Source organism: Equus przewalskii, chromosome 31, assembly GCF_037783145.1.
Source record: "Equus przewalskii isolate Varuska chromosome 31, EquPr2, whole genome shotgun sequence".
NCBI lineage: Eukaryota > Metazoa > Chordata > Mammalia > Perissodactyla > Equidae > Equus > Equus przewalskii.
The window spans coordinates 16,482,618-16,503,249 of NC_091861.1; the positions used below are offsets into that span (position 1 = coordinate 16,482,618).

At 37.3% G+C, this 20,632-nt stretch overlaps 1 protein-coding gene across 1 annotated transcript in view; it reads left to right on the forward strand.

Moving 5' to 3' along the window:
* Positions 1 to 20,632, forward strand: part of USH2A (usherin) — a 746,622-nt gene that overhangs the window by 614,672 nt on the left and 111,318 nt on the right. Inside the window, exons 57-58 of the mRNA XM_070602521.1 lie at positions 6,749 to 6,932; positions 7,876 to 8,033. Coding sequence (XP_070458622.1) covers positions 6,749 to 6,932; positions 7,876 to 8,033 — 342 coding nt within the window. The remainder of the gene's footprint in view (positions 1 to 6,748; positions 6,933 to 7,875; positions 8,034 to 20,632) is intronic.

The following is a 20,632-nucleotide window of genomic DNA, read 5'->3' on the forward strand; positions in this document are numbered from 1 at the left end:
CTGGAGTGCCTAATATATAACAAGCACCAGGTTCACTGCTGAAGTTGGCTGAAATGTTCATTGCCCTCAAGAACTTACAGTCAAGTAGAAATGATAGGATAAGTACCCAAACTTTTATGAAGAGAGAGAATCTGAAAGGCGATGTTAAGAAGAACAAATGAACGAATGCTCAGCTTAAGCACAGGAGGGAGAGATTACAACCCACCATGGACATCCAGAAAGATTTTATGGATCAGGTGACTTCTGAAATGGACCACAAGGAGCAAGGATTTTGACAAATGGACAAGATGTACAATCAAATACAGTGTGAGGGGGTGTAAAGTGGGACCATTACCTTGGCAGGTAAATTGGCAAGGTCTATTAAATTTAAACTGTGAATTCTCCATGACACATCAATTTAATTTTCATTATCTGTGCCAGAAAATAATGCTTCTACAATTGCACAAGGAGGCGTATACCAGGATGTTTATTGAATCATGTTTCATTCGTTTGTTCAATGGTAAAATGGTGGAAGCAATCTAAATATCCATGAGAAGGGGAATTGCTAAATAAATTCAGATAGATTCCCATTGTGGAATTCTATGCATCAGTTTAAAAGAATGAGATGATCCATACATATGAAGAGGAAGTTATAGAATGCCATTAATATGTGGTATGTTTTATGTATAAAAACACACATAGAAAATGATATGCATTTCTATAGATAAATAAATGAATAGAAAAAATTCTGGAAGTATACACATCCAATGTATAACAATGGTTCCTTTTGGTTGGGCAACTGGGATGGGTGGTATCACTTACTTTTAGGAAAGAAATATGCTCAGAAGCTTGGGCTAGGGATTAACTAATTATTTGGTTAATCTTTATTATCTGCCTATTTTCCATGTGGGGAAACAGAGGCACAATAAGTTTCTAAAGGGAAATATGTTAATTGCCATCAGAGAGACCTGAACTACATGTCCGTTACTCTTCAAATGAAAGGAATTGTTGTACCTCAGAATATTAGACCTGAACTTCCTACCAGTAAATGGGGAATAAAATGGAAAATTCCACATATGGGGCATATGGCTCCTCACCAGGAATTCACTAATGATGTTTTCTATATAAAGAATGTTTCATGTCAAAAAGCTTAGTGTTCCTTTGAAAGGAAGAAACCAGCAGTGGATTTTTTGGAAAGGTAAACTATCAAATGGATACTTTGATGATAATGGATAATTTCTAAAGGATCTATCAACCAGTTTTGGCTGAAACCCAAGCTTGATAAAATAACAGGGTCTCTTGCTCCAGTTTACGCATCAAATCCACATATTTAAATTCTTAGAAAATATGCATCTACTTTCAAAAAAATTTTCATGAAAGAGCTCAGATTTCATGACTTAAAAATTATAGCTTTCAATAGTGCAGAGGAGTGTGAGATGGGAAATGTTTTACTTGATTTCTTTTTTTAACTATATGCACCTTTCCTATAACACAAATAACTGTACAAAAGAATGATAAAACAAATGGGCTTTTCTCTGTAGAACAACATGGATTTAGAAGCCATTTTCTGGCTGTGTAAGTGCCATTTGTGAATAACTTGTATGTGAAATAAGTATAGTCTGAGTACTTAACTTGTAGGTTGTAAAAAAACAAATCAACAGTAACATTAAGTTCTGTTGTTTTACTGTAAAACGGAAATATTTGCCATTTTTAATTAATGACCTAAATATAACTAATTATAAAATGCCTATTTGAGTGAATCAGACATAATTTGAAGGTCTCACATTTGAGTGTCCTAAGTGGATATGGAGAGAGTTAAAAGAAGCATTTTTTCATAGCCCCCCTGAGCTCTTCTCATCTCTCTCATTTGCAATCAAAAAAAAAAAAAAGTTAATGCTTATTATGACCTCTTTGATAAGTTGAACATAATTCTCTACAATTTTATCCTCATGTGTACCTTTAGTCAAATAGTGGGAAGAGTTCGAATTGGATTATTTCTCTCTCTTTTTAGAATTGCTGCTGTACCAGCAAGCTCTAATTCATTGTAGAGTTCAGTCATGCAAAATTGCATCCTCTAGCATTGATAATGTGGAAAGAAAAACGAAAGAAGACCAATCTTTCTCAGTTTCATTCCAGATTCCTCTTCCTCTGCCTTTCTTTGAACTATTGACATTCCTCTAGATGCTTTCACTATTCTTTGCACTTGTAACTCTATAGTCTCCTCTGGAATTTTCAAGGATTGGCTTTAATTCCTAATGAAAGTTGAAAGCTATCAAATTCTACAGCTCTCACAATGGCCACATTTATGGATTTAAGGCCTGTGTGTCCACCATCCGCTAGATGTTTATATTTAGGTGTTTTGCAAATACTTCAACCTCAGTATTTCAACACTTAAAATCTCTCTCCTCACTCCCCAACTTACTTCTCTTCCTTGCAAGAACACAAGCACCAAATTGACATTCTTAATGCTTCTCTTTTCCTTAAGTTGTAGTACGCAATTCTTTGTAAAATCTTATTAATTTTCAATCTTAAGGATTTTTTAAAAATTTGTTCTTCCTTGCCATCCCTTCTGGCATTGCCTTAGTTCAGACTCCTATAACTTCTCTGGATACTCTTAACTAGTCTCCCTACCTCTAGTCATTTCTCCACTTTCTCATATCCCCATCTCAATTCTTTTTCCTCTTTTGCCAAAATAAGTACATCTCACATTAGTCACCTGCATAGGATCCCATTTTGTTCCAGGGGAAAAAAATCCACATCTTCTTAGTAAAGCAAAATAAACCCCTCAAGTTTTAGCTTCTGCCAATCTGTCAAGTCTTTTGGTCTTCCCCACATGCCATTCAATGTGCCAGTCATGTTGATATTCTTGTAGTGCTACTCTACTTTCCCATGTCTCTAGGACTTGATGTGGGTTCTCCTCACCTTAGACACCCTTCTGTACATTCTCACTCAGCTAACTCTCACTTTTGTAAAATTTGGCCTACGTGTCTCCCCTTCTGGAAATCTTCTCCTATGATCACCTCCACTTCCCATCTATCCCCATCTCACCCCAGTCTATGTTGGGGAACCCTTCCTAAATGCTCTAGTAGCACACTATGCTTTCTTTTCTTAAAGCATTTATTAAACTGGATTATAAATTTTTATTTATTAGTCTTTATTTACCATGATACTATGGGTTCCTTGAAGAGTAAAGACTGTATGTCTTTATCCCCACATCCACAGTGCCCAGTGCAGAAAATGACACATAACTGGGGAGAACATTGAATGAATAAATTAACAAATAATAAATAGTCCAGAAGTAATGCATCCCTGGCATCAGCCAATACAGAACTGGTTCCCTTCACTAGCTTCCAACAGAAAGCCAATCCACAATAAATACTGGGATTTTTGAACTGGAATGAAGATTTATAGGACATCAGAAGTGGGTAATATTGCATCGCACTCAAGACAAATTTAAAACAAATCCAGTAGACACGTTTTGTTTTGTGTTTGTTGGTAGCTATTATGTCAAGAGACCCACCAAGGTTTCCTTCTGACTGTTCCCTCTTAGTCCTCTCAGCTAGTTTACCTGTTCCCCATCTCCTTTCTAGATGGCTTCCCTCCGACCATCCATTCCTTTTCCTTGAACTGTCTGAACTCTGCACTTCTATTATGTGGAATAGGTTTCTGATGTCCCCTGAGACTCAGGCTCAGAGAGGGAGGCCGGTTCTCCGCCTGAGACTCATCTCACCAATGGTGGGTCTTAGTCTATCAAAGATTTCTTGCAGCTGCCAAGATAACAGTGTCTCCATGTCATTATGCAAATAAAAACACAGCACTTATCAGTTTTTTACACATTTCAGTTTCACCTTATAACCAAACCAATGGACACAAGCTGATTACCTTTGTGAACAGAGCTTTCACCAGCTTGTATAAATATGAAACTCAACTTTTATTTTAAACACGAAGCAAACCCAAAATGTTGCTTCATTTTATTTCATTAACTCCTCTGTATCCACAGGCTGCATTGACTGATTCAAAAGTGGAAACTAAGAAATAGTCTTGCTAGTACCTTGGGGATTTTTAATATACCCTTCAACGTGAGAAAAGACATGACTGCAGGAAGCAGATTATAAACAAAACCTTTATACTTTGTCTCTTAAATCCACAAATTAACATGAAGTGTTAATTCATTGGTTGAATCGTCCAGCTGCCTTTGGCAGAGAAACCCAGCCATAAATGTACACTATGATTTGTGGATTTGTCCAAGAATCTAACATAGAGTGAGCTTTCAAAACAAAATGAACTACTTTCTTCTCTGGAATAAGCTGTTCCTTAGAAAATCAGTTAAGTTTGAGCCGTTTTTAAATTTATTTGATTCTTTCAGGATGTTGCTAAATAAATTGCATTTAAATATCCTGAAAATTTTTCGTTTGAAAGTGTGGAAATCTTAGCCTTTACTGAGGAACTTACACTGGAGATACAATCAACCCAAAACTATTGATTACAGGGAACCTAATATTGAAATGAGTTTTTAAAAGCTGAAGGAGAGGGTTACAGTGTCTATTCAGAGCATCCCCAGATGACAACATGAAATGGTAGGATTGATCTTTCTCATTGCTAGGTTCTCCATCAATATGTTTGTATGTCTATAAGAGCACTTTAATGTTTGACCTTGAATTACAGCTGTTTGTGTATATATTTTATCTTTTATACAGAAGAGTAACTCCTTGTAAGAATAAGCCACATCTTAATCACATTTTCATTCCATAGAACTGCCTAGAGTACTTAACATAGTAATTTGCAGGATATATATTTGCAATAAATTTGTTCATTCAGTATTTATTAGGCATTGTGCTAGCCACAAAGATACATTGACAAATGAGAAGGGGAAGATCCCGGCCCTCATGGAGCTAACTTTGTATTGAAGCAAGACAAAGAAGTAGACCACACAGTCATAACAACATAAAAATAATGATAATATCAAAGAAAGAAGAATGGTTATGATTTTATGGGTATCAAGAGCAAAATTAAAAAGGGCATATGAGTGGGCCAGCCTGATGGTGCAGTGGTTAAGTTCATGCACTCCACTTTGGCAGCCCAGGGTTCACGGGTTCAGATCCTGGGCACAGACCTACACACCACTCATCTAGCCATGCTGTGGCGGGATCCCATATACAAAGTGGAGGAAGATTGGCAAGGATGTTAGCTCAGGGACCATCTTCCTCAAGCAAAAAGAGGAGGATTGGCAATAGATGTTAGCTCAGGGCCGATCTTTCTCACACCCACACACACAAAATGGTGTATGATAGAGAGGAACAAGGTTGGGATCACTTTAGATAGTTAAAGTTATAGTTGGGGAGGGTGGTCGAATAACATATTTACCAGGTCACTGAACTATGAAAATAAAATGCAAAAATATCATGGTGATATGAGCAAAAGTGTCCTAGATAGAGGGGATGGAAGCACAAATGCTCAGAAGTGGGAAAGAACTGGAAGCATTCTGGGGAAAGAAAGAAGTCTGGAGTGGCTGGAGCTTCATGAATGATGGAGAAAATGGAGCCAGAAAAATATATAGGACCATACAGGTTGTCATAAGGAATTGGAGTTTTATTATATGAATAACTTCAAAGGGGTTGTATATTTCATAAAGAGTACATGGGCTTACATATATACTTTATATACTTTTACAAAGATTACAATGAAATAGAGAAGGACAAGATTTAAAACACGGAGACCAGTTTAGAGACTATGACAGGAGTCTGAGAGAGAGAAACATAGCTTGGATCAGGAAAGGCAGCAGTGAAGATGTAGAGAACTATATATATTCAGGGTAGAATCTACAAGATGTGATAATAGAGTACATTTAGGTGTGAGAAAAAATGAAAACCTCAAGGATAATTTTTTGTTATCCAAGAAAATGGATAGATGGACAACATTGGGAGATGAATAGATTGTAGACAAAAAAACCAAGAGTTCTGTTTTGGATGTTGTCAGTTTTTGGTATATAATTAGTCCTCCAAATGGAGGTGTCCAGTAGACAGTTGGATGCACGAGTCTGAAGCTCAGGAGAGAGTTGTAGTCTGGAGATATATATGTGGGAGTGGTCAGCATATAGATGACATTCAAAACTGAGACTAAACGGAGATCTCACCTAGAAAGTGAGTGTTGGAAAAGAAGAAAGGAAAGGAGAAGAAGGGAGAGAAAGGGAAAAGAGAGAGCCTGGGTCTCTGAGACACTAGTCATTTTGAGGTCCAATTGGGGAAAAGGAGCCAGTAAATGAGGCTGGGAGGAACAGCCAGAGAGAAAGGAGGAAAAGAACCACAGCACGTGATGTCAGAGGGGCAAAGGGAAAGTAAGCTTATTTGTTGAATTTGATAATTCAGGTAAATCCTAGATTATGATTGTTTCTACATATTCCAAGCAAATAGGCATAAAGTTCAAAAATCCCTGGATAGTCTCTCAGGTCTTGATTACATGCAGAGTGACAGCCACAATGGAGAAATTTTCCTCTACTAAATAAAAATTTACTTTCAATCCAGAGAGTTGTCTGACATTCACTTTCTAAAAGGCATTCACTTTCAAAAGTAAAATCATCAAAGCAATAAAAAAATATTTATGCCCAATTATGTATTCCACCTCCAAAGGAAATAAATGTATTTTTGTGGCTCACCGTGAGATTTTTTTATCAACAGATAAAAGTATCGTAGTATGTGAGGTGATGGTGTGATTTTTGAGAGGGGGTTTATTTTATCCTAACAATAAAACCTCGTTGTATTATTTTTGCCAGGAGTTTGGATGACACCTCGACACATTATCATCAATTCTACAACAGTGGAATTATACTGGAGTCCGCCAGAAAACCCCAATGGCCTCATTTCTCAGTATCAATTGAGTCGTAATGGAACCTTGGTTTTCCTGGGTGGCAGTGAGGAACAGAATTTCACTGATAAAAACCTGGAGCCCAACAGCAGGTAAACGAAAAGAAAACTTTATCAACCACACAGTTAGATGTTTAGATTTTTCAGAGTTTAAAAAGAGCACGTCTCCAATGGAAACAATATTAATTAATTAATCTCGTCACTTATTAGCTGTTCCATGTCTGATGAGATCTTTTAATCCATTTCAGACGTCGAAGAGCCCAATGCTAACTTGTTACATCAGTCTTCAGAGTATGTGAAATTCCTTAAAAATATAAATAAATAATTAGTCTTCTGTCTGACATGAAAGCACAAGAATTTTTACATATATAAAATATACAAAGTATTAAGCTTTAAAAATTATCATATTATCTTCAAAAACGTGAATTCCTAAAATAGCAATAAAAGAGATTTAGAGAGTTTTGTTTTACATCAACTACCTTTTCTTTTGATGTAATGTTTTCTCTACTTGCTCCAGTAGATATAGACATGAGTGGTTTTAGGGAAAAAGTTCCACCTATTTGCAATTCATTCCCATTCATTTCTCAGCAGAGACGCAATATATCTTAGATCAACAGATGTTTTATTGCTGACAGTAGAGATCAATTTAGTTTTATTGTAGAGAGCAGCAGATCAATTTAGAAACAGCTTCCTCTAAACATATTTTCCTGAACTCCAACCCATTTAAAAATGGGGAAGATTAATTTGAATCCTCCGCAATCCACTAGCACACTCCAAGACTTTCCTGAAACCTCTAAGAAAAGCAATGAATTGCTAGAGGGTTAAAAAAAAAATGGGGGGAGGGCAGAAATAGTGACAGGAGAGAATGCTGCCCAAGCTAGAAAAACTACCAAGTCGATGGTAAAGTTTCTGGACAGGGAGCAAAGAATTTTCAATCTGTCACAAATTTGGGACTAAGCAATGGATAGAAAAGCCAGCAATCATTGTTCAGTTCTCTTGGCCTTGTCTTATAACAATTCTTTCTCTTTAAATATAGATACAGTTACAGGTTGGAAGCCACTACTGGAGGAGGCAGCAGTCCTAGTGATGAGCACATTGTACAAACACCTCTGTTGACGCCGGAAGAAATCCAGCCTCCGTATAATATCACAGTAATCGGGCCTTATTCCATTTTTGTAGCTTGGAGCCCACCAGGTAAAGAAATAAAATGTGTGTGTGTGTGTGTGTGTGTATGTAAAACATTTTAGAGGAAATTAATTGGAGATAAGGATGGAAATGTGAATTTGGTAAGTTGGAAGAGTATAAGCTGTCTCCTTGATAAATATAGACAGAATAATCCCAACCACACTGCAGAGTGTATACATGCATAAGTATCTACATACATCCGTATAGATACAGATAGCTGTAGATATAGCGATAAAAATATATAGATACATTCTTTTCTATCAAAACAATACTTTCTTTCAAGTACCAGAGTCTAAAATATGACTTCTTATTCGTATATATCCAAGGTAAGTCGTATCGGTCTGAATTACCTTGAACATTCATTTCTATAAGACTCCCTAGATTGGATCATTGGCATTATATGATTCCCTTTAAATTATAGCAGTGAACGGGGACTTCAGAAAGACAATAGCCCAATTTGCCCTTGGGTTGTGACCAGTTATGGTAGCTGAATTTTGCCTCTCTAAGCTGCATAGCCTCCATTGAGCCATTTAGCCACTAGTGGGTTGCTTTTGTGGTTTAACGCATTATTATATTTCGATGTAAGCATCATCTTCAGGGAAAATTCTGATTGCATTAACACTGTGGAGTAAGGATGAGAGTGAACCCTGCTTGCTCTGTCTTGTAACATAAGGGACATATGGAGGTTTCGTTTTAGTAAAATTTAAAACCCGTTAAGGTGGTAAATGCACTTCAAAGATATGTGATTTCATTTTTAATGCCTAGTTTTAAGATGAAATTGAAACAAACCCTTATTGTTTCCATCAGGATAAGTTTAGCCACAGTTCAATATGGAAGTGAAAATAATTCATCAATAGCCATTTTGGCCATCAGCAGATCCATTCCATAAAATAATTAGCAAAGGCATATTTTTCATTGAATTGAAAAGTTATCTCAGTCAAAACAGGTCATGTAGTCATAAAGATGACATAAAGGCCTAATATATAAAGCTTAAATTCTCATAAACCAACATCCTTCTGATGCTGTAATCTAAGATTGAAGACAAAAGGGTCTTTTTTTGGTCAAACTCATGGAAGAAAATCTCTCCAGAGCTTGAGAAGTGAAGAAAAATTTAAGTTGCTCTAAGATATTAAACATAAAGCAATCCATCCATCTTTGTTTTAAAATAAATATCCAACATTTTAAATTAAATAAAAGATAAATAAATATTCAGTAGTGCCAGCACGTGTCATAAAACACTGTAATCTTTATCTGAGTTTTAGAAGCACAGATATTCTTAATCTCTGTTCTTAATTTCAATGGAGGAAAACACAAATCTTCTGCTGTGTAAAATATACAAATTTACGGATCCTTTTACAGAATTGGTTTCTACTTTCATGGAAGAGCATTGCTATCTTGCAACCTGTTAGCGTATTTCTCCTTGGCATTCTTATAGTGGTGTGGTGTTTTTGCACCACAAGGTAAAATAAGGCAGAATAGAACCGTTCTAAGACCAGATTCCTCCTGTTGACTGGAGAGTTCTCAAATTCAGACCAGGGTCTTCTACAATCCAAATTCTCAAAGAGAAATGAGGGAAAGTCCAGGATGGTAAGCCAAGTTGATGGTTTCCTAGCCATGTGACCAGGAAGTTTCATAATTACCTGTCGTTTTAACATTACACACATAAGTTGCCGTTGCTAATCTGAAGACTTCACACCCAGTGAGGAATTGAAAACATCCTTCTTTTAAGACAATGACAGTAAAATGAATGAGAAAATCAGGATTCATATCCCAGTGGTGCCACCTATTAGCTGACCTTAAACGGGTCAGTTTTTCTGAGTCTCACTTATCTCCATCTATAAAATGGACATGATGACAGTACCTACATGTAGGCTGTAAAGATTAAAGGAGGTAATTTATATGATTGGCATACATTTTCCGGTCTGTATAATATTCTATAGATAGTGATGATTCTTTTCAGACAATTATCTTTGCCTTTAATAATTCCTTCTTAGAATGTATTTTGCTCAAACATTCACTAGGTTCCAAGGCCCCGTGTTCAAAATGATGAAACAACATACTGCAGGATTAGATTAGTAAATTTTTAAGCCTTCTTTTAAATTTCCAAGCATTTTGACATTTTCTTCTTTGAGTTCCACTTCATATTTTTATGTTTAATGTATAACGTTTCTATTTAGGAAAGAATCACTGTGAAATAAAACACGTCTGCTTTTTTAATGTAACCTTAATTCTTGCCTACCTCAGGCTTTGTAGAAATTGTTCATTCTAGTCTAGTCTAGGGGATATTGTAGAAATGTTTTCCACACTAACTCTGACCATGTAACCAATGGTTAATAAATCTATAATATCCAGACCTGTCAATCTTTTAGTTTCAGATGCACAAAATCCATTACAGAAACCCTGTAATATATGGAAAGATTAAAATCTTAAATTAAACTTTTTTCCTGGTGCCTAGAAGGATTTTGAACTCCATAAACAGGCAGATGATTTTGACTTGTGTATAATCTACAGTTGATTTTATTGCAAAGTACCTCATGCTGTGTTTTGATTTGGATAATAAAAACATTTTTCTGTTCCTGAATAGTCAGAAATATATATTTTAAACAGAAAGAAAACAAACTTGTTATAACTGAAGGTTGTTTATTTGCTCATAATCAAGATCTTTCTAGACATTCATCATACTCCCCGCCGTTACGAAGTGATTACATCACTGGCAGAGCTAAAAAACGGACAAATACCTATATTTCCATACCTGTAGTTACCGAACCTGAATGAACGTTAGAACCACCTGGAAAACTTGTGCAAAGATAGATTCTCAGCCCCGAGTTTCCTGAATAAGAATCTTCTGGGATGGAGTCAAAGAATTGAAATCTTTTTTCAAGTTCCCCAGATGACTTCAATGTGCTCCAACTTTAACAACCAAGGATCACACACACCAAGCAAAAGTGATCACTTATGATAATTCTCTGAAAACATGAATCAAACTAGTTTCTCTTGAATGTCCAAAGCCAAAAGAGTGGTTAAATTAACTGCTTTTTTTCACATGTGGTATTTTGGTTTGTGGTCAGTATGAACAGTGACGTTACACAGATAAGTTGCTGGGAGAAAAAAGTCTATGTGGTTGCTTGGCAACAGAAAATCACCAGGGCAGTTAGGTGGATTTTCAGTTTATAAATTCTTATTTCAATGCTATCTATGAATTAAGTTTTATCACATGTTCACAAATCCTACCGGTAAAGGGAACGAGGTCCACGGAATATGGGAGAATATTCAAGGGAAGAGTAATTTGTGACACTGAGGACAAATATTATACACATGCATTAATATTACTTGTTTATATTTGCCCTCTGTAAAATTTCCAGCATGTGCCAAACACTTTAATAAGCACTTTCCCTGCCTTACCTTGTTAATTCTCATGCAAAACCTGGGAGACAAGTAATAGCATTGTCACCCTATTAAGAAGTTTGAATCTCGAAGAAGTAATATAATATAGCCAAGGTCACACAGCAGAGCAGGATTCAAACTCAGGTCTACTCTCTACTACTGTCCTATAAGAGCAATTCCTTCCTCTTTGGCTTCACTCTTAAATCCAAATCAAACTTCTCATTTACTGAGCATAGTCTTTCAGATTTATGATGGAGCGACTCTGCTTTTTGAAATAGCCTAGAGGGCCAAGAAACAGAGCTAGATGTTGACAAAAACAAAGTAATTGTGGGGGAAAAATGTTTTTTGCTGGGCATGGCAAGACCAGAAGAATTAATTGCGGAAGATGACGAATTCCTGAAGGGAAAATATCCACCTGGTAATAGTTCTCTCCTGCGGCATGAAGGAACCAGTAACCACAAGCATTTTACCTCCTCATTGGAAAGTCCGGAAGGAATAGATATGACTCAGCAAAACTAGATTCCAGGTGCAGGCAGATTTTAATTAGGAGGGCGAGGCAGAGAGTCTCTCAGCGAATATCTACAGAGATCACTCAAGAGCATTTTGAAGCCTTGGTAGACGTTCTCCGTCCCAGTAAATCCTGGGTCACTTTTTCTCATTGTTACTTGACAAAAGTCGGTAGTAAGATTACCAAAACACTCCAAGCTCTAGAACATCAAGCTTTCTACTCTTTTGCATATTATTTGTACCTCCAAGTCAGACAACATGCCAAGAACATATCCCTATAAAATATTTGGTGATTTAATTAATGAAACAGAATGGTGAGTAAGCTTCTGAAATTTCTCATTTACGCAAATAGAAATACATTTTTGATTTTCTGCTGTTTAAAATTATTGAGACACGTGATTTCCTATAGAATCCCACTCTTCTCTACACACTTACTCAACCCTACACACACACAAACACACACACACACAAATACATATTTCTTCTTGAAAGACAAACAGGAGACACATGTATATTTCCAAAAGACAATCCGTTGTCTTATGGGTGCATAATTCTTTTCGCTTATTTCAGAAAATGAAATACTGGTTTCTATGTGGAATGGGCCCCCCACTTAGTTTCCCTGTGGCCTTGGGAAAGTTGCACAATGTCTCTGAACCTTAGGTTTTTCATCTGTGAGAGGAGGTATTAAATGCCTACCTTGCGTTGCTGTTATGTGAAGTCAGTGAAATAGCGTGTGAAACATTTAGTGGGCACTGAATAGACACTGGCCATTATTATTATTTGAATCTACAGACAACGTAAACCAGGTTAGTTTATTCCTAAACATTTCTTCCTACCTTGAACCAGCTCTGTACCATGTGTCAAGACTTACACATTCATATGAAAGAGAGCAAAGGATATATGTTACCCTAATGAGTGGGAAATTATAGAAAATGAAGAGGTAAATGCTTCATGGAACATGGTTTGCTCAGAATAAGAATGAAGATAGATACCCCTACTGTTTGAGAATCCAAACACTCAAAATTATTTAAACTCTGAAGGTAATAATGAGCCTTTCTAATTTACCAAGGTAATGACTAACTATTCTAGCTCTTAATCATGTTCTAATTAATAATGTCGTTGCATTCAACACACACTTTTCCTCACTAAAGATGGTGAGTTATTTAGGTTTGATGCATAATATCGAAATACTGGTGCTTTTCCTTTCACATTTATCTACTAGGCCATTAAAGAAAAGAATTGGCAACAATTCTTCCACTGAGAAATCATTTCACTTAATATTGTTTAGGAATATAAATGCTTTTTATTAATCAAGTTTTGATTAAAGGGTAGCTAAGCACAATATGGCCTATCCATAGAAGATGGGCGTCTTAGCTAGCTCATCCACTGGAATGTATTAGATCAGACACTATCCATTTAAAGTCAATATTGTCGTTAAGCTTTCTCAGGAATTCACGTTGCATTAATTGAGATGATTCAACATTGACAATTGTTTCAGTTTTCTTATAAGTGCAGCAACCAAGTACCAAGCAGCGTTGACTTTCAGAAGAAAATATAAAACTCATTTCAATGATTTGTGTTTTATTTTGCATATTAATACATTTATATGTTTGCAGCTTTATTGAGGTATAACTGACAAAATAGTAATACATTTAAAGTGTACAACGTGATGATTTGATATGCATAGTCATTGTGAAAGGATTCCCACCATCACGTTAACACATCCATCTCACATATTTACCCTCTTTTTATGGTGAGAACACTTAGGTTCTACTCTCTTAGCAAATTTCAATTATACAGTACTCTCTTATCAACTATAGTCATCATATTACTCATTAACTCCTCACACTGTATTCATCTTATAACTGAAAGTTTGTACCATTTTACCAGCCTCTCCCTATTTCCCCCACCCCAGCCCCTGGCAACCACCTTTCTACTCTCTGTATCTATGAGTTAGACATTTCGTTAAGATTCCACATATAAGTGATACCATGCAGTATTTGTCTGTCTTTGTCTCACTACATATTTCACTTAGCAAAAGCCCTCTAGGTTCACTCATGTTGTCACAAATAGCAAGATTTCCTTCTTTTTTTCTTTTATTGAGGTGACATTGGTTTATAACATTATATGAATTTCAGGTGTACATGATTATATTTCAATTTCTGTGTAGATTGCATCACGTTCACCACCCACAGACTCATTACCATCCATCACCACACATGTGTGCTCAGTCACCCTTTTTGCCCTCCTCCCTCCCCCCTTTCCCTCCCTTCCCCTCTGGTAACCACCAATCTAATCTCGGTATCCTTGTGTTTGTTTATTATTGTTGCTGTTGTTGTTATCTTCTATTTATGAGTGAGATTGTACAGTATTTGACTTTCTATGTCTGACCTATTTCACTTAACATAATACCCTCAAGGTCCAACCATGTGGTCACAAATGGCAAGATTTCATCCTTTTCTATAGCTGAGTAGTATTCCATTGTGTATATATACCACATCTTCTTTATCCATTCGTCCTTTGATGGGCACTTAGGTTGTTTCCAAGTCTTGGCTATTATGAATAATGCTGCAGTGAACCTAGGAGTAAAGATATTTCTTCAAGATGGTGATTTCATTTCCTTTGGATATATATCCGGAAGTGGGGTAGCCGGATCATATGGTAGTTCTATTTTTAATTTCTTGAGGAGCCTCCATACTGTTTTCCACAGTGGCTGTACCAGTTGACATTCCCACAAACAGTGCACCAAGTTCCTTTTTCTCCACATCCTCACCATCGTTTGTTACCTCTTGTCTTTTTGATAATAGCCATTCTAACAGGTGTGAAGTGATATCTCATTGTGGGTTTTTTTTTGAGGAAGATTAGCCCTGAGCTAACATCTGCTGCCAATCCTCCTCTTTTTGCTGAGGAAGACTGGCCTTGAGCTAACATCCGTGCCCATCTTCCTCTACTTTCTATGTGGGATGCCTATGACAGCATGGCTTGACAAGCAGTGCTGGGTCCGCACTGGCATCTGAACTGGTGAACCCCAGAGCCACCAAAGCAGAATGTGCCAACTTAACTGCTGCGCCACTGGGCCAGCCCCTCATTGTGATTTTGATTTGCATTTCCCTGATGATTAGTGATGTGGCATGTCTTTTCATATACCTGTTGGCCATTTGTCTGTCTTCTTTGGAAAAACGTGTATTCAGGTCCTTCATCTGTGTCTCAATTGGGTTATTTGCATTTTTTGGAATAGAGTTGTATGATTTCCCTGTATATTTTGGATATCAACCCCTTATCAGATATATGATTTGCAAATATTTTCTTCCATTCCATAGGTTGCCTCTTTGTTTTGTCGATGGTTTCCTTTGCTGTGCAGAAACATTTTAGCTTGATGTAGTTCCATTTGTCGAGTTTTGCTTTGTTGCCTTTGCTTTTGGTGTTTAATAGATTTATCTTACTTTGTGGAGTTCTAATATGTGGTAGGCATTTTTCTAAGAGATTAACATGTATCTCATTTAATGCTCATAACAACTGAATGTAGTATGTCCTATTGTTTTCTCCCTTTTACTAATGAGAAAAGTCAATTTAGATGTTATAAGCTATTTTCTCTAGGTTATCCATCCCATAGTTGTCAGAGCCGAACCACAATGGATCTGACTCCAAATTCCATGGTCAAAACCACTGTGCTGTATTTTCTCACTGTTCTTCTATGTAAACAGTGCAGAAAGCAAATGCTTGCTTTTCTGAGTTCTGCTATGATCCCGTTCAAAAGCTAAAAGATAATTTTGCTACAGACATAGCAAATATGAATGAGGACAAAGCAATTGAAGGGCAGTCCATGCAGTAACCCAGTAGAGTCATTTTATTTGTAGCTTTAAAACTGCACAGGATGTAATTCATTTGCCTGTGGATAGACTAATTCATCTATTTATTTTTATTAAATATTATTTCATCAGCATGAAAGTGGTTACTGAGCCCCACTCAGGGGCAAGGCGTGATACTAGATACCTTAGGAATTATGAGGAAGAATGAGACATTGTCCCTTCTGTCAAGAACGCTACTATCTAGTAGGGTAGAAAGAGCATAAAATGATAACTATTATACAAACTATGTAAAATTTCCATACAATTGGTATAGATGTGTATTCAGGAGGGTCCTTTTTTACTTCCACCCCCCCAAAAGGACACAACCAAGACACCCCTACCTCTACAAAGGAGAATTCCAGCTGATTTGTTAAAAGCATTATGTTAAGCGCAACCAGTGTTTTGAAGCAAACGCAGCCATCAAACTGAATTAATAGTTTTCCTCTTAGAATTGTTCCTGCTCCAGCTCCTAAAAAAAGATTTAAAAAAAGAGTTATTTGATTGACTCGTCCCATTGTAAAGTATGCACCTGCTGTGAAATGAAGCCACCGAGAAAAAAAAAAAAGTTGAATAATTTAACTTTTTTATTTGTAAAGATAATCAGGGTTTTTCTGATTACATCTTAACTTCATAAATGTTAAATAACCTATCAGCATCTAGTTGTTGTAAATTATGAAAAGGAGCATCGCAAGGAATATTAACCAACGAAATCCTTGTTCTTTAGCGAACAAGAAAATGTGTTATGGCAGCCTGTCATTGTGCGACTGGTAATTCTGACACCAAATAACAAAACTGCCATTTGCACTTAGGGTAAATTGGTTCACTCCAGCTTCCACTGCTCCTCTCACTCTGACATAAATTTATGAACTCGAGAACTAACCAAGTCGTGTGGCTTCCCAGCTGACTTTAACAAATATGCCCATTTCATTTCATTTAGTCATCGGACTACCAGGGGGCTAGGTCATTTCAGACTCATCGCAGATGGTGGAAGGGTTTGCAGGAACACAGGAGGCCTTCGTGTCACAGTCCTGTAAATTATGACAGTGGAGGGGGCCCTCTTTCCTAAATGCATGTCACTGTTTGACATGTTCCCAGCTCCGAGGAGCATTTTCTGTTTCCACACCTCCTATATCTATGTAAAGGACATTTATTTCCCATTAACTAAGATGTGGAAAATACATTTTCCAGGTTCGTGCTTTGACTAGCCAAATTTAAACCTAGATCAAGATTATGTCTATATTTGAAATGTGGTAGAAGGGCAATTTTGTCCCCCTGACCCCTTAGGAGTCCTGTCCTTTTAAGCAGAGAAGTTACTGGAAGCAGACCAGTAGGTATAGACTGAAGATATATAGTAAAGCACAACCTCAGACGAATTGAAGGGAGGACCACTCTAAATTACTGCTGACAATGAAAACTGGAATATCTTCATTGGAACACACCTTCATCATATCCAAGTACACACAAAATATAAAACTAAATCAAATAGGGGCTGGCCCCGTGGCCGAGTGGTTGAGTTCACGGGCTTCACTGCAGGCGGCCCAGTGTTTCCTTGGTTCGAATCCTGGGCACGGACATGGCACTGCTCATCAAACCACGCTGAGGCAGCGTCCCACATGCCACAACTAGAAGGACCCACAATGAAGAATATACAACTACGTACCAGGGGGCTTTGGGGAGAAAAAGGAAAGAAATAAAATTTAAAAAAAAAACTAAATCAAATATTGTCACAAAGATAATTGTTTGAATGAATATAACATTTATTTGTAATTGGAATAGCAACTTTATATAAAAGATGGGTTCAGAAGGGTTGAGGGCACATGATAGCAGTGCCTGTCATAGTTGTGGGTTGCTTTTCCATTTTGTTCCATTTTGTTTTGTAGAGATGTCTGTCATTTATCCAGCACTTTCTATGTAACTAGAATGCACCAAAATGCTTTAAACGCACTTCCTAATTTAATCCTTACAGCTCTTTATGAGGCCGCTGTTAGTATCATCATTTTACAGACGAAGAGACTGGCGTTCAGAGAGGTTGGGTAATTTACCAGGGACAAACGAGGGCAGAGGAGGGATTTCGCCTGTCGGACTCTGTTCTGTGGCTTGTCTAGTTCCACAAGAGTCACGGCATATTTTTCAAATGAGTGCTTGTCAAACTTTTCTACAAGATCGACCCTAGGAAAAGAGAAGACAGAAGGAACGTGTCATCCCAGGAAGTCTGGAAACAACCTGAAACAATCATCTTACGTTGACAATTTCTTTAAGGTCTTGCTTTTTATCTTAGCGATTCATGCAAATTTGGCATTGTATTCCAACATGTTTGTCTTCCGCCAAAAAATAACGTAATGTATCATTTATCATCAGGGGCATTTTTTCTACTGATCTCTTTGGCTAAAGAGTAATATGCTCTTATATTTTAGGATATTAGATTATTCTGAAAAAAAGCTGACCCCCAAAACAGGCTTAATGTCAGGCAATTCTTCCTCTCTTCATTTTATCATGAATATGTGGGTACAAACAGCAACCTTTGCCCACTGCCAGGGTAACAAAAAGTAAAAATGCCCAAAATGTGAGGTGGAATACTGTGACATTGCAAGATACTCTGGATGGAAATTTCCATACGCACATCTTCCTGCTGAAAGGTCAAAGTGCAAATTGAGAGGGTCCCTGCTTCACTCTTCAATCCCTTTCACTACCTCGAGCAACACTCTCCAAAAAACATTTTTAGTAGGAAAAAAAAATAGCCTGATTGTGTTGCTCTTTATTTTACCTCTAATACAGTACTTAGGTTTTCCTCATCCATTAAGGAACTGAGAGTCTCAAATGGTCCCTGTAATCAACTCTCTTCATCCAACTCTCAAACTTCCTTTTAATTACAGCAGTCTCATCAGGAGCAGTAAAAGCAGTCCCAGTTTTGTCTCACAGTTGAGAATTAGTCCTCGAAGAATATCTTCTAAATAAGCCCATTATGTGTATTCACTATACCGTTAAAGAGAAAGGTGAATTTATGTAAATTTTCTAGGCAGTAATCTTTGTCTTTTTTTTCTTTTTTCCTTCATGGAAAAGAATAACATAGAACAGTGTATTACCCGAGACTGAGCAGAAACGTCATGGGCCCAGCCAACTTTTCATCCTGTGTCTGTGGAAGATTACCCACAATGAATTCATTTATGTTTTTTTTATTTTATTGAAGTCTTATTGGCTTATAACGTTATGTAAATTTCAGGTGTATATTATCGTATTTCAGTTTCTGTATAGACTGCATCGTGTGTACTGCCAATAGTCTGGTTTTTTTCTTTCACCATACACATGTGCCGCCTTATCCCTTTTGCCCTCCTGCCACTTCCTTCCCCCTGGTAACCACTAATATGTTTTCTTTGTCCATGTGTTTGTTTATCTTCCACATGTGGGTGAAATCATACACTGTTTGTCTTTCTCCATCTGACTTATTTGGCTTAACATCATACCTTCAAGTTCCATCCATCTTGTTCCAAATGGCACAATTTTGTCTTTTTTATGGCTGAGTAGTATTCCGCTGTATATCTATACCATGTCTTCTTTATCCACTCATCCATTGATGCACAATGAATTCATTTTAAAGCAATAGAGGCTAAAGTTGTGTTTTGACTGCATCAAGAATAATATTTGTACTTGTTCAACACACTGGTTATGTCCACATAAACTTTTTCTACTGTTGTACAGTTAGTTTACTCTGAGGTGACTACAGATTTAAAACAACTGGCTAGTGAAAGCTCTAATCACTCAGTACACATATAGTTTTCTAATCTTGGGCTTTTTAAAGATTTTATTTTTTCCTTTTTTCTCCCCAAAGCCCCCCCCCCCGCCCCGGTACATAGTTGTATATTCTTCGTTGTGGGTGCTTCTAGTTGTGGCATGTGGGACGCTGCCTCAGCGTGGTCTGATGAGCAGTGCCATGTCCGCGCCCAGGATTTGAACCAACGAAACACTGGGCCGCCTGCAGCGGAGTGCGCAAACTTAACCACTCGGCCACGGGGCCAGCCCCCTAATCTTGGGCTTTTTAGAAAGAAAAATCTATACCGAATTTTTGTGAACAAGGAAAAGTATGATTCTTCTGGTTTCTCTTGCTCATGCAGAGAAGTCATGCATTTTCCAAATTTTACAAGTCAAAGTGGTATTCCAGAAAGAGGTACCATGTTTGTCCTTGTCTCTGAAAATACTTTGACACCAGTCTGCAAACATCCTGGGTATTTATATCTCAGTTTGCGAAAACTGCTCTTCACAACTTTAAATGTTCGCCTATAATCTTCTTCAATCAGTGGTGAGTCTAACTCCTCCATCACTTTTTTGCCCTGCTTCTAACATTCTCCAAGACATGTTCTGCCTGTCTCAAAATTATCCTTTCTTTCTTTCTTTCTTTTTTTTTGGTGAGGAAGATTGGCCCTAAGCTAATATCTGTTACCAGTCTTCCTCTTTCTGCTTGAGGAAGATTGTCTCTGGGCTAACATCTGTGCCAGTCTGCCTCTATTTTGTATGTGGGACGCTGCCACAGTGTGACTTTGATGAGCAATTTGTAGGTCCACACCTGACATCTGAACCTTCAAACCCCAGGCCGCTGAAGCAGAGTGTGTAAACTTAACCACTAAGCCACTGGGCCAGCCCCATCCTTTCATTTTTTTCCCCCAGTTGTCCTAATTCAAATCTCCAATATCAGGAGAGAACATAAATACAGAAGGATAAGCTTTGGTATCAGATGGGCCTGAGTTCAAGTCTGTGTACTCAAATTTATCAATGTGAAATCTGGAACAAGTTACTCAACTCCTCTGAGCCTTAGTTTTTGCATCTTAAAAAAAAATGGTAATCATATTTACCTTACAGTATTGTCCTGAGGCTTCA